General features: G+C 42.0%; 1 protein-coding gene across 1 annotated transcript; it reads left to right on the top strand.

The window, feature by feature from the left end:
- Positions 1 to 6530: 6530 nt before the first annotated feature.
- LOC147327362 (uncharacterized) lies at positions 6531 to 21914 on the top strand. Its single transcript, XM_086294987.1, has 7 exons — positions 6531 to 9710; positions 9968 to 10263; positions 10344 to 10575; positions 10681 to 10785; positions 10892 to 11110; positions 19938 to 20276; positions 20536 to 21914. Exons 1-7 carry the CDS (start codon positions 9656 to 9658, stop codon positions 20889 to 20891), a joined length of 1602 nt encoding a protein of 533 aa, XP_086151113.1. The 5' UTR covers positions 6531 to 9655; the 3' UTR covers positions 20892 to 21914.
- The last annotated feature ends 844 nt before the right edge of the window (positions 21915 to 22758 follow it).

The raw sequence follows: 22758 nt of genomic DNA, 5'->3' as shown, positions 1-22758 counted from the left end.
CAGGCAAAAATGTTTCTGCTATATTATTCTTTATTATAAAATCTGAATTAATTCTAAATAAAAAACACAATGCAGTGATTTGTAAAAATCACACAATATAAAACAGAAAACAAATCAAACATATAAGAATATATTTTTCTTATGAATTTGATGCCAGAAATGTTTCTCAAAAATGTTGGGACAGGGCAAGAGTAAAGCAAATTGGAGGAAGTTTTGCAGCTAATTAGTTTAATTGGCAACAGGTCTGTAATAAGAAATAAAAAGAACATGTACAGGTTCTTACATGTAAAAATGGGCAGAGGTTCACTAACCTGCAAAAAACTGCATGTACAAATTGTGAAAATTTTCAGAATAATGCTGCTCAGTCTGTATCAGAGCCTAGACTCTGATTGTAGAGGTGAAGAAGGTGGCTCGAATGGTGCTTGAGTGTTAGAGATGCAGGGGAGGTGGGTTGTGCGAAGGCATTTGCAAAGGAGAATGACAGATGCGCAATGAAATTTAATGTATGAAGCATGAATGCTGATTGGCCTGGAGAAGGTGACTGGACAAAACCAGTGATGGCACAGTTTGACAGTGTGGGAGAGTGGGAGTGATAAAGCTTAGATTTTGCTGGCAGCACCTGGAAGTGGACAGATGTGAGACCATAGAAACTTATGCATAATGTTCATTCAAATGTAACCTGAGATAAACAACAACACATGGCATATCTGTGCCACTATTTATTCAAAAAAAAATACTAAGCAAAAGGCAGACACTAACTCGCGATAGGGGAAATCCATGAAGTAGTCAGCTTTATTTCTGTACAATTATTATAGATGTTACTGCTACTACCTGCTACTATACTATAATCATAAAATGTTGCTAGTTTTTAACTAACTGCTTCTGCATTTTGGTTTCATTTTAGTTAAAAATAATAATAATAATAATAATACAGTGTATTGTATCATATGTTACAGGGTGGCTGTAACAGGTCACCAACTAACTGGAAGGTTGGTGGTTCAATCCTAGTCTGTCTGCATGCCAAGTATCCTTGGGCAAGATGCTAAACCCATGTTGCTCTCCAATGCATCCATCAGAGTATGAATATATGTGGATGTTAGTTATGAAGCACTGAGAAATGGTAGAAAAAAAAGTGTGAATGGGTGAATGCACAAGTTGTGTAAAGCACTTTGACTGCTCAAAATAGAGTAGAAAAGTGTTATATTGTTATATACCACTTCATTTATCATTTTGTTCTTATTCACAAATCACATTTAATGCATAAGCCACAGAGGAGATTTGCTAAAAAAGAGATTTTTTTGACCAATGTTTCTCTTTCAGAGCTGAGAGTGAAGATGAGTCCTTCTGCAGTGGTGACAGAGGGTCAGAGAGTCACACTGACCTGCAGTACCAGCTGTCCTCTGACTGAGAACACAAACTACATTTGGTACTTGAACAGTCGACCTCTGACCCCGGGAGAGGACCAGAACAAACATCTGATCCTAGACCCAGTCAGCAGGGAGGATGCAGGAAGCTACTCCTGTGCTGTGAAAACCAACAAAGATATCAGCTCTGCTCCAAAGACTCTCACTGTCCAAAGTATCACAGGAACATGGACACCAGCAGCTGCAGGAGTTTCTGCAGCTCTGCTGGGTTTAATACTTCTCACTGTCTGCTGTTTGATCAGGTGAACATCAATGTTTTGTCTCTCACATCAACCAGATTCAATCTCAAGTTCACACACTAACCTGGCCCCACCTGTCTCTATATTCATCCGTTTCACTGACCAGAAAAAAGAGGCCACCAAATGAAACAATGGAGAACTTCACGGTAAAGAAAATACATTTAATAATCTTGCTTCTGTATAGGGACAGTCTTTTCCACATTTAATCCTACCACTCCTCTTTTTCACCACTTAATTTGAAATGTTTGTTCTGTTTTGCATCACTTAAACTTTGATTTCAAGTATGAAAGCTTCTCACCTCCGCTGGCACAGGAGGAACCTGAATACAGTGAAATCTGCTTGTCCAAGAATAAAACAGAGACTCCCTACTCCACTATTCAGCCATTTCAACCACAAGAGCAGGACCATCACCCCTATGATGTCGTGGACTTGAGAAACAAGACTGCTCCTGAGTGAGTATGTTCTGTGGATATAAATCACACTTTAATTGAATGCACTAGTTTTCTTACTTTCAGGCTCAATGAACAGGCTCTGGACACCAAGAAACTTTACAACACATCAACCTAAAGAAGATAAAATATAACAACACATCTGGCTGTACAGGACTTGAGTGAATTTGTTGAGATGTTGGCTTTTTTTTCATGAGTATTTACGTGTTGTGGGTGCTCTTGACAGCATTAATGGATACGCTTATAGGAATTGAAACTAAGTGACTAGGGAGGCTGAGCAGCTCTTGATCTTGAGACGCTCGCTCTCAGGCTCTGCCTCACACCAAATAAGAGGAAGCCTCAAAACCAGTGCTTTTTGTATAGTGTGTAATTAAAAGCACTAGTCTTTCACACATTACAAAATCTCAGTTAAGTCTTGGAATTTTCCATGACTTAACTGAACTGTTTCCCAAAAATGTGCCATTTTAGGAGTTATTACTTTTTAGTATCAAACTGGGAGTCTTGTCTGTGAAGGTTCTCAGTCATCCAGGTCATCGTAGTCAAAGGAGCTTGCAAAGAAAAGCGTCTGGACTTCTTTAAGTTGCTTGAAGACGTTTCACCTCTCATCCGAGAAGCTTCTTCAGTTCTAAGGTCAAATGGTGGAGAGTCCCGGATATAAACCTAGTGGGAGTTTCCCCCCCCCAGAGGGACAAAAGGACCCCTGATGATCCTCTAATTGCCTGAGCCAAGGTGTGAAACTGGGTGTGGGTCCCAATCAGCCAGAGTTTCGGGTGAGTTCATTGTGAAACCTGGCCCGACCTTATCATGCGAATTCCTGAGATCAGATGGCCCAGGATGTGAGTGGGCGTTAAGGCGTCTGGGAAGGGATCTCAAAACTGGATTATAGATGGCAGAGAGTTGGTGTCGTAAACCACCGCCTCTGTTCAAAGATGGTCGCTCACAGTGGACATAGATGGCTTCTTTCACTCCTCTTTCAAACCATCTGTCCTCTCTGTCCAAAATGTGAACATTGGCATCCTCGAAAGAGTGTCCTTTATCCTTAAGATGCAGATGGATTGCTGAGTCTTGTCCTGTGGAGGTGGCTCTTCTGTGTTGTGCCATGCGCTTGTGAAGTGGCTGTTTGGTCTCTCCGATGTAGAGGTCTGGGCATTCCTCGCTGCACTGTACAGCATACACCACATTGTTAAGTCTGTGTTTTGGCGTTTTATCTTTTGGGTGAACCAGTTTTTGTCTGAGCGTGTTGCTGGGTCTGAAATGCACCGGGATGTCGTGCTTGGAGAAAACTCTCCTGAGTTTTTCTGATACACCGGCTACATAGGGGATGACAATGTTGTTGCGTCTGTCCTTCTTATCCTCCCTCGCTGGTGTCTGGTCTTCTTTTCTGTGCCTCTTTGCTGACTTTAAGAACGCCCGTTTAGGATAGCTGCACGTTTTGAGTGCTTCCTTTACATGTGTGTGTTCCTTCTTTTTTCCTTCAGGCTTAGAGGGAACATGTTCTGCCCGGTGGTGTAGGGTCCTAATTACTCCAAGTTTGTGTTCCAGAGGGTGATGGGAGTCAAAGAGGAGGTACTGGTCCGTATGTGTGGACTTCCGGTAAACTTCGATGTTGAGTTTGCCGTTCTCTTCAATGTGCACAGCGCAGTCCAGGAAAGGCAAACAGTCGTCCTTTGTGTCTTCCCTGGTGAACTTGATGTTTTTATCCACAGCGTTAATGTGCGCAGTGAAGGATTCCACTTCTTGTGTCTTGATTTTGACCCAGGTGTCGTCCACATATCTGTACCAGTGGCTGGGTACTCTTCCTTTGAAAGAGCCAAGAGCCTTCCTTTCCACTTCCTCCATGTAAAGGTTGGCTACAATAGGTGGCACGGGGGAGCCCATGGCACAGCCATGTTTTTGTCTGTAAAAGCCTTTGTTGTATTTGAAATATGTAGTGGTGAGGCAGAGGTCTAACAGGGTGCAAATCTGATCGGGTGTGAAGTTGGTCCTGTCCTCCAAGGAGCTGTCTTTTTGTAGTCGTTTTCTGACAGTCTCCACGGTATGCAAGTGAAGAGAGAGACGACATCAAAGGACACCATGGTTTCATCTGGATCCAGGGTAAGTTTCTGGACCTTGTCGGTGAAGTCGGTGGAGTTCTTGATGTGGTGTGGGGTGTTTCCCACGAGAGGAGCAAGGATGGTAGCAAGGTGTTTAGCAATGTTATAAGTGGCTGAGTTTATGCTACTGACTATGGGTCTGAGTGGGACAGCTTCCTTGTGGATTTTAGGAAGTCCGTAGATGCATGGTATGGCATCCCCTGGGTAAAGGCGGTGATATGTAAGGCGGTCAATAATTTTGTCCTTTTCAAAGTCTTGAAGGCAAGCTATAACTTTCTTTTTGTAGCTGCTTGTGGGGTCTCGCTTTAAGGCTTCGTAGGTATTGTTGTCACTGAGGAGAGTAGTGATCTTTGTATAGTAATCTGTAGTGTTTAGGACCACGGTGCATCTTCCCTTATCAGCTGGTAAAACAGTGATGTTGTGGTCTTTGCTCAGGGAAGCGACGGCCTTCTTTTCCTGTATTGTGAGGTTGGATGGAGGGACTTTGGCACTGGAGAGTGTGGCTGAGACTTTCATCCTGATTATTTATTAATCCGTATGGCAGATTCTGTGGCTGTGATGAGGTCCACTATGGGCAACTGTTGTGGAGAAATGGCAAAATTGAGTCCTTTGGCTAATACTCTCTTTTCAGGTTCAGTGAGATTCCTGTCTGAAAAGTTCTTAACCCATTTCTCCTGACTGACTTCAGGTGTATTTTCTTCTCTGGGTTGTGTAGGTTCAGGATGAGGAGTGTGTGTTTTTGAAAGCAAGGTGTGAAATTTCCTGCGTTGTCTTTCTTTTCCTTTAGAGTGTTGGGCCCGCTGAGCCTTGTCCACAAACTTGTAAACCTCTTCTAAGATTGGAGAGGGTAGAAGGGTTTCCAGTTCCTGCAGGGTCTGGCTGATCTTGATCTGGAGGGCATCTATGGACGCTTTTCTTTGCAAGCTCCTTTGAAAAACTGGGAGTCTTATTTAATCTATTTAACTATCATTTACTGTTTTAATCCAAACTGTTGACTAGCAGGTTTGCAAATCAGAGATGTTTTGCCAGGTTATGGTTATGTTATGCAAGCAAGTTACTCTTGTAGACTTTTAGGCATTGCAGAGATGCTACAGAAGAAAGAGACTGGTTACTCCAAGACTGCAGAGTTGACAACAGGATAAGAGGTCATAGAAACACAACTTCCAGGTGGGGGAAAGTCCAACTCCAGTCCTCTAGAGCTACTGTCCTGCAGCTTTTAGATGCATCCTTGTTCTGACACACCTGAATCAAATGAATGGCTTATTACCAGGCCTTTACCAAACTTGATGGCATGCTGAAGAGGTAATCCAATCATTTGATTCAACTGTATTGGAATAGGGATGCATCTAAAAGCTACAGGAGAGTAGCTCTAGAGGACTGGAGTTGGACACACAGGATTTAGAGATTCATAAATGACTTCCCAAGTTCCCAGATGTAATTCTGTCAAGTTTCAAGACTTGCTGGAAGCATTCTGGAGCAAGATAACGAAAATAAATTCTCAACCAACATGAAACATCTGCCGTCAGATAACATATACCCAGTTAATTGGATATTTTAATAAAATATAGTATTGGTAAGTAATTCTTTTTTCAACTTTTGCTTTTATTTAGGCTAAAGTTATGAATTTTACGTTTTAATAAGCCGGGGTCCCTATGATTTCTTTTCTACTTTTATTGTTACACATAATATGTTTTATAATATCCAAAGGTTCTCATGTGTTTTCAGTATTTGCCATAATCATGTGCATTAAGTTATTTTTTTGGTTTGTAATATGACTTCTTTTGAAAATATAGGTAATTTGACATGCACATTATCATTACAATTAATGTCCATGGTTTTTCACTTTTGTGTCTACTTTTGTCTTTATAAAAGTTGAGTTAAATTAAACCTGTGCTCCAATGTTTTTTTGATGGCCACACTTCTTAATAAAATATAGGAGTGTAGCCTGACTGGGATTATTTAAAACAAGACCAATTTCAAATGTCATTCATACATTTTATTAACATACCATTTTATTACAGGATTAAATCAGGTAAAACAGATGAATAAAAGACGAATTAAAGAATGCTAAGTAATTCCTTGCCTACTTCTTCTGCAAAAAAAGAAATCAGTCATAGGAGTGTCCCTGTAAGTGCTGGAGTGAGAATGAGGAACAAGAGAAAAAGAAAAGAGAAGGAATGCAACTCTTTTCTCGATGGTCACTTGACACTGTCTTAGACAGTATACATTTCCTCTTTACTCTGTCCACAAAAGGATAAGCTGTACAACCTTTTCACTGGTTAATGTGTTAAAAGTAAACTTGAGCAGCAGGATCATTATAAGGTGACCAGATGCTGTAAAACATCTTTAAAGAGGCTTTAGCACATCAGGTGTTTCCTGTGTTAGTTTTCCATATATACTGCTTTGCACTCAATTTCAGAGTAATAGTGAAACGAACTTTGGTTAAACTGACTCATTCAGTTGTGATTTTCTTGTGCTTTCAGTTCTCCACTAGTATTTTTCCACATACTGGAGGACCTCCCTCTTTTCATACACTACACTGCATCACTCACCTCTTCCAGCAGCACCTCCTGAGACAGCTGGGGACTCAATCTGCACACAGTGATTACTAGATAATGGAAACAGACAGTTCTTTAAAGAGAGAAAAGTGAAAGTTTGCTGGTTCACTTCCAGCTAGAGACACAAATCCCCATCGAGCTTGCATCTGGTTTAAAACTGCCAAATCCAACATGCAGAGCTACCTGCAGTTAATCCTTTTGTCACAAGACAGCAGCAAACGTTTGCTGACATTCAGACTTTGGCTAAAAGACAATTCCAAATCATGTATCATGTACGTGTATTAGGAGTGTGACAGTTAAACTGACCCAGCTGAAGTCTCTAGACCTGTGATGCTGTAAAAATATTTTGTGTGTTTTGAAATTCTGCATCATGCATGTGAGACTGCAGCATTTGGGTTCCCAGGTGTTTGTAGGAGCTGAAAAGCTTATTTTAAAATTGAAAAATGTTCACACAAACATCTTTCCTTGACCCTGCAGCGGTGAGTTCTTCCCTCCACAACACTCAAGCTGCTGTAGTTATCTTTTGATATTCAGTTTCACCTCATCATGAAACTGAATATCACATCAGGTTTGTTTTTGATTGAGTGTCATTCTGCCTGTAAACACGATAGCTCAAAAACCTGAATTAACTTAATGAGTCATTTGTTGAAAATTGACAAAAAGCATAGAAAAGTATAACTTAAACAAACTATGAACCTTACAAGTGTAGTGGGTATTGTAAACATATATAAAACCTTTATAAGGTTATAAAGTAACTTTATTTGTTAAAAGTTTTTATATTCTTCATTCTTGCTGAATGAAGCTAGGACAGCCACTGATTTTTCTTCATTAGTGACAGTTTTCTTGCGTCCACATTTTGGAAAATCCAACACTGAACCAGTTTCACGAAACTTAGCAAGCAGTTTGCTGACTGTAGAACGGGAGATGGGTGGTCTCGTAGGGAGTCTTGCATTGAAATCTGCTGCAATGACCCGGTTACTGCGTTCACCAGATATCAACACAATTTCGATCCGCTGCTCACGTGTTAACCTCTTCAACATGTCAGTGGCTGTGAACAAAGAGAAACTTACAGTAGATCAACCCAGTAGATCAACCAGTAAAAATGTGTTACCATGGCAACTGAGGCTTTATGTGGATTACCGTCTGTTGAATTCAAGGACTAGGCAGGATGCTTTTCACCTGCCTTGAATTGAGGAGTCCTTGAATGTGTTGTCCAGTGGATGCTGGTTTTTGACCTTGGACTAGTGGCTACAATCAGGGCCCTGTTGCTGAGCCGGATAACTGTACTCCTTTTGGGTTATTTGAATTTAATCGCATGCCATTTGGCTTCTGTAATGCACCAAGCACTTTCAGAGATTGATGGAGTAAATGATTTGTTCCCAGAATCACCCAGAATGTTTATTGTTGTATCTGGATGATGTAATTGTCTTTTCTGCCACAGTAGATGAGCATATCCAGTACTCAGGAGCAGTTCTGGAGACGTTGCAGATTCTAAACTTGAAAACTAAGTTGGAAAAATGCTGCTGCTTGAAGACAGAGGTAAAATGCCTTGGGCATGTGATCTCCAAGGATGGGGTAGCAAATGACCCAGACAAAATATCTGCTGTGTCTAATTGGCAAAACCCCTAGCTCTGTTGCTGTGTTAAGATCATTCTTAGGGTTTGCTAGCTATTATCACCACTTTGTCCCAAGTTTTGCCTCCCTAGCTCATTCAGAGCTTCGGGAATGAGGTTTTGCATGACTTACATAATGGGCATAGTCACCAGGGGATAGACAGAATTGAAAACTTGATACAGAAGAGATGTTATAGTCCAGGTGTGTTTAGAGGTTGAGGCTCATTGTCAGCAACACTGTGTTCAAGCTAAGGCAGTTTATTCCAGACCTAAAACAACCATGGGTCACCTCATGGCTGGGAGGCCTAATCAGATTCTAGCAATTAATTTCTAATGCCTTGAACCCTCTGTTGATGGTCATATAAATGTATTGATTCTTACTGATGTGTTCTCCAAGTTTACTCAGTCCATTGCCACTAAGGATAATTCCTATTGAAATAGGTACCTCTCCAAGGCCACATTTAGCTTTTGAAAAGCTTAGTTCAAGTTCTCATCATATTATGAGATGCTAAACACTAATACTTTACTGTTCAGACTCTTCAGAAAGCTTCTCTTGTGCTGTTAAAGATGTTGAGCATCCATTGTTAAATAACTGGATAACAAGTAGATATGAAGATTAGTATTAAAGCCAGTGTGATGTGATGATTTCAACAATTTAAACAGAAATGAAGTCACTATAAAATGGCTCCTGTGAGAGTTTAGGATGTTGGACTTTGCTTATACATCATAAAAGTATTTTTAATTAAAAAAAACACACATATATTTTGTATTTTAAATATGTAACAGCAGTACATGTATTCCGTTACTCCCCAACACTGTCAATCAAGCTGTCTTAGAAGGTTTAGAAGGCCAAATAGCACTGCTTAGACCAGGCATTCACACAGCCCCAGATTCCTGTGATTATAAAGAGGAAAAACAGCCCCGCCTACCAGAGGTGGTTCCCAGACTCAGGTCTTACCTGTCACGTTGATGAGAATTACATTAACATGAATCCAATATGATTTTTAATTTCTGCTGCAGTATATCAGTTCTACACTAGAGGTCTCTTTGTAGTAAAAGAAATGATTGATAAACAAGGAAGAGACGGTATTAAAACTGAATGCAGCTTGGAGAAACACTTAAACCAGCTCTGCATTCAGTCTATCCTCTTAGATGGCTTTTGATTGATTCTGGTTTCTGATATTTTTTCAAGTTTAATATGAACAGCGGCAGTAACGAGGCCATTAAAATATTCATACACCCAACTTTTTCTCATTAGAAGTTAAAATTAATAACAGCCATGTTATTGGCAGAAGCTGGATGTTTGTTTCTGGGTTTCATTCTGTGCCTCTCAGGTAAGAATAATTTGTTTCTCTTCATGATAACTGTAAGGAATATGTGTCAGGAATGTAGAAAAAAGACGCAGAGAGTTACAAGTTTATTTAAGAAATGAGAAAGTCTCAGTTACTTGTTCTGCTGTTCTGAACTGTCAAGTATATCAAAGCACCAGATTGTGATCCTTCACAGTAACATGCTGTCATCACAGATTAGCACAGAAAAGAAAGTTAGCATAAATGTTCACCATGTTTTCTAATCACATGTTGTGTTAAAGGTGTTCAGGGAAAAGCAAACAGCATCTGTGCCTTGAAAGGTTCATCAGTGAATCTGCCCTGCTCAGATCAACATCCCACTGCAAGAAATAGCTGGTACACTGGACACTTGAGTATCTCCAAGATATTGTTCACTACAGATGAAACACATGTAAAGTACAGCATGTCAGCAGAGAGTAATTTCACTCTAACAATCAATAATCTGACAGAGAGAGATGCAGATTTTTACTGCTGCATTAAAACTGCTGACAGATCAAAGTGCCAACAAAGTGGAATTAATTTCCAAGTTACAGGTACAGTTCTTTTTACAAATGCATCACAAATGAATGAGTTTATGGATGATCAGTGTATTCATGTTGGTCATGTGACCTCTCAGAGCTGCAGGTAAAGGTGATTCCTGCCACAGAGGGACAGACAGTAACACTGATGTGCAGCAGCAGCTGTCCTCTGACTGAAAAGCCTGCAGCCTACATCTGGTACAAGAACAGAGAGTTTCTCTATGAGGACTGGTCTCCCTGGTACCAAGAGCTGCTCAGCAGTGAGGAAGCAGTCACATACTCCTGTGCTGTCAAAGGCTACGAGCATCTCAGAGCCCCTGAAGTTTCTGTGGGTGAGTCATGATGGACACCTCCTCATCATGTTATGAGATGTTAAACACAAACACTTTACTCTTCAGACTCTAATGAATTTACTGAAAGTTGTTGGTTTTTCTCAGGTTCCATCACAGAGACCTGCTTCAGTGTGACCTATGCTAAAGGGAGAATGTGTTCTTCTCAGCAGACATCAGTGGACGAGTCCTGCTCCATCACATATCCCAGAGGTGAAGTTCTGGACAAACTGCACTTTGAAACTTCATTTTTATTTGTTAATTTATTTAACACGACAGAGATGAACTGGTGGAAAATGTGTTTATTATCTCCCAACAGAAATTCATGTCCAGAGGACTCCTGCTGAACACAGAGGTCACATCAGACTGACCTGTAACAGCAGCTGTTTTCTGACTGAGCCTCTGATTTCCTTTGTGTGGTATGAGAACAGAAAGCCTACAGTGCAGGAGGGAAAACAGATTCTAGTTTCCATCTCTCAGCCAGACAGTTTGTCCTGTGCTGTAAAAGGTCTTGAGGATGTGCGCTCTGCTGACGTCTGTGAGTAAACTTATTACTTATTGTCTGTAAACTTACAAAATAGAACAGTTATGGTATGGTACAGTTGATTGTTCTGTGTTGTTGTTAGAATATCTGACCACAAAAACAGAAACACTGTAAATTTTAATGCTACAATAATAATTTGTTAAATACAATTTTTAAGATCTGATAACGTTTTATTTTGTTAGAACAGTCACAGATGTTGTTCTTTTGCATTTTTAGGCTACAGTTGCAGGGTTTTGACTCATTATTGTATGAGGCGTGAGTCTCTGTTATAGCTATTGGCAATTGTCAGTGGTTATTTTGCAATATTTTTATATTGTTTGTAATGATTTTGTAATAATTCACTGAGGTTTTTTTTCTGAAAACAGTTTTTTTGAATCAATAATTTGCTGTATATCTTATATGTCCTGATAAAATATTTGCATAACAATTGATTAAAATTTTATGATCAAGGGAAATCATTTACATATGTGATACAAGAGCATACATAAACAGAAATGATTTGTAAATTATTTCTGTTTATGTATGTGTTACACACTGAAGGACGACAGGGTTCATTCAGGTGCACATGAAGATTTATTGCGCTGAAACACAGCAAAACAATTCAGTGTTACTGGCGGCTTCCATTGTAATAACTGGCCTGCGTTACTTTTGTGGCATTACGTGTAATGGCCACGTATTAATCAGCCCTTAACACACAGAGAAAATGACCAGTACACAATAGACAACATAACATGTACTGGCTGGTCTATTTCCTATAACTTTAACTGAAACCCGCTAACAGTTTCCTTTCACCTTACTGATGGAACAACACGGTTACAGAGATTAATGCAGGAGGCTAACATGACTTAGCTAGCGCACAAATGTTACTAGGATTACCCACAGATAACGTGAAACAACTCCCTTATTCGCTCACATTAAACACCATATAAACAAGAATTACACTCCAAACATGTTAAATAAGCATCAACTTTACATAAATGTATGTAGTTCTCGTATATTGCTCTCACCTGAAACACAGCAAAACAATTCAGTGTTACTGGCGGCTTCCATTGTAATAACTGGCCTGCGTTACTTTTGTGAAGGATTATTTTGCCAGTTACCCGTTTGGCTGAGCCGCCACTGCCACCTACTGGCGAAACTAAATATCGCCCTAACATCACATCAGGTGGGAGCAAATGAGCTTTTCGCTCTGTGTTATGATGCAAACTATTGTCACAACAAATAGCAAAAAATGATGATGGGGGGTGGGCACGAACACATAAGGAACACATCTGAGACTTGTTCTTAATGCGCATAATACTCAGGGCGCCACACCCTCCCCTACTTAATAAAAAAAGAAAGAAAGAGGGGAAAAAAAGGCTTCCGTCTATTTTTTCCTAAACTCTTTGAACATGTTTGCCGTTGTCAGTACATTTCTTGTGTACTATTAGTATACCTATCCCTGGGTAACAATTATGGTTACACATGCTTCTGACATCTGTTCAATGAAACATTGCAGTACAACAATTTGCATTCAGCAAATTAAAAGTCATGGTAGAAGCTAATCATGAATCTTGTTGTGCCAAGTAACCATTTTTTCTCCCTCAAGGTTAGTAAACAAGTTCATCATGTTACTCTGAATTTCTGACTGTAACCAGACTCAATATTCGGCCAACAATACACTAGTCTGTTACCACACTTAACTTTGTTTACATATCAAGGCATCTTTTACAGATGGTCATCATCATCATATGTTCAGCATGTGACAAGTTAGCACACACCATAAGAATGAGTGTTAGATTCTGTCCATTGTCTGTTGGTGCTATGTTTGCTCTATTCTGCTTGTCACAATGTTCATGTTAATGTCTTCATTTTGGATCAGTTTCTTATTACTGTCTCTCACACCTTGCTGGTATATCTTCAGGCCACCAAGGCCTCCACAGTCTCTGGGTGCAAATAGCTCCCATCTTAACACTGTCCATATCAGCTTGTCTGACTGTGGGTTGTCCTAATATATCATATGTCAGCATTTTGGGCTGACGTCGCTCTCTCTTGGGGTGTCTGAGGACAGGTGACAACCCTAGTTCACTGTTGGAGTCACTGTCTCCTTGCTCATCTTGTTGTTCATCCTGTGACTCCTGGTGGTTGTAATGTTGCTCTGCTGTCTGCAACTCAGGTTCGTGTATCTCTCTGTGGTCCTGTAAGAAAGGGTCGAAGTCAGCTGTTTGAGGCTCCCCCAGTTGTTGTTCACCCACCAGAGATTCCAGGGTTGGAGGGATAATGGTGGTGGTACTGTTTTGCTGTGGAAACCTCCACACAAGCTCACCCTCATCCTCACTCTCCACGTCTGTGTCTTGTTGTAGTAGCTGTTGTTGAGCTTCTACCCCTTTTTGTCTCAGGCTTTTTCTTTTTTCGTTTTGCTCCTGTCTGTGTGGTTTTTCTACAGGTAGACTGTCACATGGAAGCAACAGGTTCCTGTGTACTGTGCGGCTTTTTCCTCCCCTCTCTGGCTTGATCTCGTAAACTGGGATGTCAGGGCTTTTTTGACTCACCACCACATACACTGTATCCTCCCAGTATGACCGAAGCTTGCCTGGGCCTCCTCTCTCCTTGAGGTTGCGGAGCAGGACTCTGTTCCCCGGATGAAGTTGAGCTCCGTAGATCTTACGGTTGTAATACTGTTTACCTCTTGAAGCTTCTTTCTGGGCTGCCATAGATGCAATCTCATAGGCCTCCTTCATTCGGGATTGCCATTTTGTCACATACTCCTCGTAGCTTAATTGCTGTTCCTGTGAAGGCAAGTTGAACAAGATGTCTATAGGGAGTCTTGGAGTACGGCCAAACAACAAATAGTACGGAGAAAACCCAGTAGCCTCATTCCGAGTGCAGTTGTAGGCGTGCACCACTTTTGTCAATGATTCCTTCCAGTCTGCTTTTTCAAGGTCAGTTAGTGTTCTCAACATGGACAACAAAGTTCTGTTGAAACGCTCCACTTGCCCATTTCCTTGTGGATGGTATGGGGTAGTGTGAGAGCCACGTAAACCACAGACTTTTTGCAACTGGGAAAACATCTGATTCTCAAATTCCCTGCCCATGTCATGGTGGATTCGTGCTGGGAAACCAAAGTTCAGAGCAAAGTGATTGAAGACCTTATCCACCACTGTTTTTGCAGATTTGTTTTTTGTTGCATAAGCTTGTGCAAAACGTGTGAAGTGGTCCATCACTACCAGTATGTACTCATATCCCTGTTTACAAGTCTCAAGGTGCAAAAAGTCTATGGACACAAGCTCAAATGGGAATGTCGTTGTAATGGTGGTCAGTGGGGCCCTGGTAATCTTACTTGGCCGCTTTCTCTTGAGGCATTCGCAGGCATGCATTACAAAATGCTCCACATCGTTTTGCATTCGAGGCCAGTAGAACCTGTCCCTTATTAAACACAGAGTTCTTTCTGCCCCCAAATGTCCCATCTCTTTGTGCAGTTCCCTGAACACAGTGTCACGATGCTCTTTAGGGAGAAGAAGCTGGTCTCTGCCTCTCACTCTCCTATAGAGGACCCCATCATCATTTATGTGCACTCTGCTCCACTGCCTCAGCAAGATTCTGACATCAGGGGGTTCTGCTGTTAGGGCACGACCTTTTGGTAAGTAGTTGTTGATTTTGTGTTGTAAAAAGCGACTGATGATGGGATCTTTCTCCTGACTCACTCGGATTTCCTCGGGTGACAGAGACTTTCCAGCAGACAGTGTGACCGCGTCTTGCACTAAACTGACGGCACTCAGGCTGACAACAACAGTTTCATGCAGCAGATTCTCCCTCTGCAATACTGCACTTTCAACAGCAGCTCTAGCGACACCCTGTTTGACTTCTGATGTGCACTGTGCCATATACTGCTCAATGTTTAGTGGTAAGCGGGATAGGCCATCTGCATCAGCATTTTTCTTCCCTGGCCGGTATTTGATAGTAAAGTTGAAGTCAGCCAGTTCACTCACCCAGCGGTGGCCTGTGGCGTTCAGCTTTGCTGTCGTAAGGACATATGTCAAAGGGTTATTGTCTGTGTAGACAACAAAATGTGGGGCGTAATATAGGTAGTCCCGAAAGCGTTCACAGACTGCCCATTTTAAAGCCAAGAATTCCAGCTTTCCCGAATGCATATGATAGTTTTTCTCAGGGGGTGTTAATGTCCTTGAGCCATATGCAATGACCTTCATCTTGCCTGCTTGCTTTTGATATAACACAGCTCCCAGGCCCTGTTGTGAGGCATCACAATGGAGTACAAAGGGCTCTGAGAAATCAGGGTAACCCAGAATAGGTGGCTGTGTTAGACAGTCAGTCAACTCATTTAGGGCATTTTGATGGCTCTCAGTCCATTTAATGGGTGTGTTAGGCGGTGGTCGACCTTTCGGTTTTGTCTTAACCACTTTCCCCTTTGCCCTGGGCACTGGTGGCGGTGCTTTATCTGGAGGCAGTGTCAGCAACTGGTACAGGGGTTTTGCCACTTTTGAAAAGTTTGGGATATAGGATCTATAGTAGGACAGGAATCCTAGGACCCGACTCAGTTCCCCCACTGTGGATGGTGGTTTGTCTCTCAGAGCTTGTACAGGGACTATTTCCGCTGGGTCCATGGTATATCCCTCTTCGGACACCATCCGACCAAGGAAACGTACCTTTTTCTTGAAGATGTCACATTTCTGTGGGCTGAGTTTGACACCATGTTTTTGGTATCTCTGAAGGACGGCTCTGATGTGTTCAAGATGAGTATCAAATGAAGTAGAGTGGACTAGGTTGTCGTCCAAATATGGCTGACAGATTACATCCCGCAGTCCCCTTAAACAGTCCTCCATGCTCCGCTGAAACTCTGCTGGGGCTGAGCTGAGGCCAAAGGGTATGCGGTTCCACTGGTACAAGCCCCAAGGTGTGATGAAGGCTGTCAGGGGGCGACTTTCAGGGTCCAGGAACCCCTGATGGTATGCTTTCCCCTGATCAAGAACAGAGAACCAGGAGCTGCCATGAAGGGAATCTAGCATATCCTGAATTCTGGGAATTGGGTGTCTGTCTGGTACTGACTTCCGGTTGAGTTCCCTGTAATCACAGCACAATCTCAATTCACCTGACTTCTTCCGAACGCAGACGATTGGAGATGAGTAGGGTGACCTAGACTCTGAAATCCACCCACGGTTCAGCAGGTCTTGAAGATAGTCTTTCACCTCTTGGTGCAGAGGCTTTGGCACAGATATGTAGGTTTTTCGAACAGGTGTTGTGTCATGCAATGTGATGTGCATGTTTAAACTGGGGATGCACCCAACATCTTTATCATCATAAGCAAAAGCATGACATTCCTCTCTTAACAGCTGTCTCACCGTTTGTTGTTCATTTTCACTGAGATGGTCCAACTTAACTGGAGGGTCCCACTGAGGTGGCTTATGGCTGGAGGAGGGTGTGTTCATAACCTCATTCACCTGTATAGGAGGCTGTGATGAAATCTGCTCCACTGAGTCTTGTGTCTTTTCAGGGGTGATGGGGTACACTGCTTTTATTTCTTCCAGATGTCCCAGAACAGTGTGAGGGATTAAGTTGACATCCCGCTTGTTGGTATTAGCTATCGCGACTGGGATGTACACTGACCTGCCCTCCATTATGGTGACCAGTCCCTCTTGGATGACAAGACCCTCAGGCAACTGTGATGGTTCATTCGGGACAAATAACAGACTCTGTCCTGAAAACTGGGCTCCAATGTGTGCACGGACATATGTGGTGGTAATCTGTTCAGCAGCGAGACATAGTCCCCTCTTTCCTGCCAATACTGTGCCCACACTTTGGTTTTGGTCTGGTGACTGCAATAGTTTTAGTACTGATTTAGCAGTGTGTACTGATACTGAAAGGATTTGGCTGATTTTTCGAACGTTGCGTGAGCTTGGTTGTCGCTTGCCCCATTTACTCACAACTTCCTCTATTACATTAAATCCAATAATGGGCAGTTGTGCAACATTGGGGTCACTGGATACAAGCATTGGGACTAGAAGACAATTTTCAGGGTTACAGTCCAAATAGAATTCTGTCTCTACCCACCCATCATATGGGATTTCACTACCATTAGCTGCTAAAGCCACTAGAGGTTCTGTTCCCAACAGCTCAGCAAGTGGCCTGACAGTGCTGTGTGGTAGGTGTTGTTCTCGCCATTCATTGTTAATCAGACTTGCCTGAGCTCCAGTGTCCCACAGGGCCTCTACTGGTACCTTATCTAGGTGGCACTGAACTGTGCATCTTTTCCCAATGAGACTGATGAGCTTGGTTTGCCGTTGTGAGGGTATATAACCATTAGATGTGTCACTTGTCAATTTGTTGCTGTTTGGCTCTTTGGGGCCAGTTTCAGTGCGTGTGAAGTCATTTTGTGGTGCTTGTTGATGCGAGGTGTCTTGCCCATAGACAGGATTTACCTGGGACCTGGGTGATGAGTGGGCTACTGTGGGTCCCGGCTCAGTAGCCCCCTCCCGTTTCCCTGGGTGATCCTAGCCTGCCTGCACCCTCGGGAAAGGTGACCCTCCTGACCACAGCGATAGCAGTGTCTACACAGATCACCAAGCTGAGCCTCTCTGCACATTTGGCAACCTCTAGCACGTCTTGTTGTAGGAGAGAACCGACTGTCCATACTTGACCTTACTTTTGTTGCTTCCAAAGTCTCATTAAACATTTTCTTTACTTCAAGCACATCAGCTTTCAGGCCTTCAATCAGCTTAGCTGTCTCTGAATCCAGGCCCTTATTCTGTCCTTGCTTTTTCTTTGTGGCACCTCCTTCACCCCCCTTTGTCTGGGTTTCATCCTTTCTGTCTGGTTCACTGTTCAAAGGTGGCTGAGTGTGGTTGTGCTGTGACTCTGTGTGTACCTCATTTATCCTTGGTGTTTTTACTGTAGTATTTCTCCTCAGTTTATTTTGTCGCTCTAATTCAAGGCTGGCTGCTTCATTTATCTTCTCAATTAGAACCTCATCTGTTACTTGGTAGTTGCTAAGATAAGGCTTTAACTGAAACTTCACGGCTTCACTGAGGAGGCCAGTCTCTAATGAGCGCAGGAACTTGCGCTGAATTAAGTCTGGGCTGAACTGCTCCCCTTCATCGTCATCACCAGACTTCCAGAGCAATTTCTCTCTGAGTTCTATTGCCCTGAACAGAAAGCACTGAGCAGATTCTTTGGGGTCTTGAGATATGCTCATGAGTTGATGAAGCAGGTCAGCTGACGAGTCTACTTTGTAATGTCCCCGTAATATAGTTCTTAGTGTGGGAAGTGTGAGGTCACGCTTCACTTCCAGCAAGTCTCGAAGGTGAAGGCCAGGGCTTACTGCCTTAATCACAGCTTCAATGATTTCAGTCTCTGAGTAGCCTTTCTTAAGCCCGGAATCAATTTGGTTGGTCAAGCTAGTGAAAGATAACTTGTCTTTTTGTCCTGCTTCCCCGATCTGACCCCAGATCCGAAAGTCTTTTCTCAGAGTCACTTCTGGTGTAGTAAAGGGTGCAAGCTGACTTACTTGTTTTTCACTTATCCCAGCTGCACCTCTAAACTCGGTCCCCAACGCTTCAATTTTTTCTTCCAGAACACGTCGTGCTTCTGCTTGAGCTTGTTGGAGCTGACTGTACTCTTGTTTCAGTTTTTCTATCTCACTGAGCTCTGCTCGTTGTATCTTCACTTCAGCTACAGGATGTTCTTGTAATGACTGTATGAATGACTGGAGATCACGGATGAACTGCTGAAACACTTCAGATTCCTCTGTTTTTTCAATCTCGTCCAGAGTACTTTCTGCCAGCCGAATCAGAGCACGTCGGGACTGTCCTTTAAAACCCACCCCTGCTGGTTCGCTGCACTTAAGATGCTGGCATACCTTGGTGAGTTCGGGTTTCCCAAGTGTCCACAAGGCTGTGCTGATCTCATCCTGTAGTTGTTCCATCTTTACCAGATGTTGATTTAACGTGTTCTAGGTTCTTGTCTGGAGCAGGAAATCTGCTCCTGGCTGGTGGCTCGCCAAATTATGTTACACACTGAAGGACGACAGGGTTCATTCAGGTGCACATGAAGATTTATTGCGCTGAAACACAGCAAAACAATTCAGTGTTACTGGCGGCTTCCATTGTAATAACTGGCCTGCGTTACTTTTGTGGCATTACGTGTAATGGCCACGTATTAATCAGCCCTTAACACACAGAGAAAATGACCAGTACACAATAGACAACATAACATGTACTGGCTGGTCTATTTCCTATAACTTTAACTGAAACCCGCTAACAGTTTCCTTTCACCTTACTGATGGAACAACACGGTTACAGAGATTAATGCAGGAGGCTAACATGACTTAGCTAGCGCACAAATGTTACTAGGATTACCCACAGATAACGTGAAACAACTCCCTTATTCGCTCACATTAAACACCATATAAACAAGAATTACACTCCAAACATGTTAAATAAGCATCAACTTTACATAAATGTATGTAGTTCTCGTATATTGCTCTCACCTGAAACACAGCAAAACAATTCAGTGTTACTGGCGGCTTCCATTGTAATAACTGGCCTGCGTTACTTTTGTGAAGGATTATTTTGCCAGTTACCCGTTTGGCTGAGCCGCCACTGCCACCTACTGGCGAAACTAAATATCGCCCTAACATCACATCAGGTGGGAGCAAATGAGCTTTTCGCTCTGTGTTATGATGCAAACTATTGTCACAACAAATAGCAAAAAATGATGATGGGGGGTGGGCACGAACACATAAGGAACACATCTGAGACTTGTTCTTAATGCGCATAATACTCAGGGCGCCACATATGTATGTTATATTTCTGTTTCATCCATATTTCAGGTTTCAGTGATTCCTGCTGGAGTTTGACTTATGTCCACAGCAGAATCTGTGCTCTGGAAGGATCTTCAGTCAACATCTCCAGTAAATACTCACATCCTGACTACCAGCAGATACAGTCTAAATGTTGGTATAAATTTAAGGGAAATGCTGAGGAGGAAGCTGAACAGCTGACTGAGGATGCAGATCATGTGGAGTATGATGACATCATGAAGAACCAACACATCCTCAGATTAAAGAAGTTGAAGAAAGACGACTCAGCAGAATACAGGTTCACCATCACAACAGAAAATGAAGAAGTGATAGAGTCTGATTTTCCTGGAGTTACTCTGATTGTCACAGGTAATCATGGTTTGTCATTATATATGTAAAAACAACTGTCAACACAATATCCTCTGCAATGCTTTCAACTGAATTGACAAGAAAAAGATGCAGGAATTTTCCTCAGGTGATGATGATGTTTTATTTAGTCAAAAAGCTACAAAGAGTTTTTAATGCTTCTTGCACTCTTCAGAAGTTAGTGAAAATCCAAAGCACCAAATCCTGTTTTCTCTTTAATGAGAAACCGTTACAGTTACTGACCAGTCTGAGTGTTTTTCAGAGCTGAGAGTGAAGATGAGTCCTTCTGCAGTGGTGACAGAGGGTCAGAGAGTCACACTGACCTGCAGTACCAGCTGTCCTCTGACTGACAACACAAACTACATTTGGTACTTGAACAGTCGACCTCTGACCCCGAGAGAGAACCAGAACAAACATCTGATCCTAGACCCAGTCAGCAGGGAGGATGCAGGAAGCTACTCCTGTGCTGTGAAAACCAACAAAGATATCAGCTCTGCTCCAAAGACTCTCACTGTCCAAAGTACTACAGGAACACGGATACGAGCAGCTGCAGGAGTTTCTGCAGCTCTGCTGGGTTTAATACTTCTCCCTATCACTGTTTTCTTGTGTATTAGGTGAACATTATTGTGTTATCTCTAAGACCAGTCATGTTTAAACTTTATTTGTTTTTGTGCAACAGGACTTCCAATCCATAAACTTTACAGAATTTCAGAGACATTGCAGCAATATGAATGTCAGGTTGTGTCTTAGACTCCACCTTTCTCAGAACATCTCATGCTGCCCCAGGTGTGGGGGCCTATTTCACCCTACCATGCTCCCTGCTGGTGGCTGGTGCCCCAGCTGCTGCTTGGTGTGGCCTGGTCCCCCTGGCTGTGTCCAGGGCCTGCTCGGGTGGGGGCCCAAGGGTCTTCTCTTTAACATGAATTTATGATCACTGTCTCGTCTCATCAGATGAACCTTGATATCATTTATGAAAACATCTCAGCTCAGTCAGCAGGGCAGGATGATCATCACTACAGCAGACTGCACTTCAGTGAAAACCACACAGCTGACCTCTACTCCACCATCGAGCCACTGTGTGCTCAATAAAGAAACGTTTGTTAATATGGTGATTTTTTTCTCCAATGATAAACGTTTACCATCACAGCAAAGACACTGCAGCTTCTTGATCCATCAGTGGATTACGCTCACTTTATTGGAATATAAATTACAGGAAAAATAAGTTGAAATTGAAATCCAATTGAGATTGAAAAGCTCTAATCTTAAGCACTTTATTTTGTGTGCTTCTGATGCCATTAATGAAAACATCAAAGCCATTGTGTCTGCGGGTTTCTCTTCTGTTAGGTTTTTGTCTGTACCACAAAATAACCACTAACAGTGTCACATGTCTCTGCTCTCACTGTCAGCACTGTCAGGTTTTAGATGAACATATAATAATATGTAGCCATGTCACATGTTTAACTGAGCTGCTTTGAATGTAGTTTGTCTGGAGAAAGACTCAGAAAAATCAAATCTCTTTTCAGCCTTTCAGGTAGGAGTAATGAAAATGATGTTTCTGGAATGTAGAAATTATGCATAATTCATTAATTTATTTAAGTTTATAATGTGATTTGATCTGTATGACCTCTGAATTGTATTAAAGTACCAGATTTGTATCCTTAACACTAACGTGCTTTCTTCACACATGAAGTCCATCATTCTACAGTGAGAAAGATTATCGACAAGTGAAAAACATTCAAAACTGGCTTCTGACTATAACATGCTGCTGTGCAGTGCAACTAAGATGTCCTAACCTACCAACAACTGTACCAACCTGATTCAAGCTTATTTCAAATACAATGATCAAACAAAATGAAGTATATACATAATATGTGTAACGGGGTTCAGTAACCTTCCAGTCACTGAGGTGGCCATGGCCAAGTTATTACTGTAAGTTATTATTAATTATTAAGTTAAGGCTATCTGTCTGACAGCTAAAGCCTAGACTAAAATGAGTCATACAAAGGACAGTAACCCAAAGCTCAGCAGCAAATCTTCAACAGAATGGCTTAAAAAGAAAAGAATCAAAGTGTTGCAATGGTCCAGTCCAGTCTTTCCAGACCTTAGCCTGATGGAAATACTGTGTTGAGTCATTAAGAGGGATGTGCAAACCTCCATGAAATGAAGCAATGCTGTAAAGAAGGGTTGGCCAAAATTCTTCTGAAATGATGCAGTTTCTTATAGGAACTGGAACTAAGATATTTAAAGACTTAGCAGCTCTTGAACTTGAGACACTCTGTCTCTGTCAGGCTCTCTCACACCAAATAAGAGGAAGCCTCAAAACTTTGTCAGATTTAGCTTCATATAAAGGCAAGCAAACCAGTAAATTGTCTGAAATCAGGCGTACTAAAATCCAGGAACTTTTCACTGGACACAAATAAATGTGTTCAGTTCTAATAAATGTTCTATTTTAGGTATTATCACTTTGTACATTATTGTGGATGGA

Source organism: Aulonocara sp. 'chitande type north' Nkhata Bay, linkage group LG6 (assembly GCF_057382095.1).
Source record: "Aulonocara sp. 'chitande type north' Nkhata Bay isolate Kocher_YH1m ecotype deep benthic linkage group LG6, A_spYH_male_GT1.1, whole genome shotgun sequence".
Lineage (NCBI taxonomy): Eukaryota > Metazoa > Chordata > Actinopteri > Cichliformes > Cichlidae > Aulonocara > Aulonocara sp. 'chitande type north' Nkhata Bay.
Note: the sequence above shows the minus strand (reverse complement) of the source record. Positions and strands in the feature narration are given on the sequence as shown.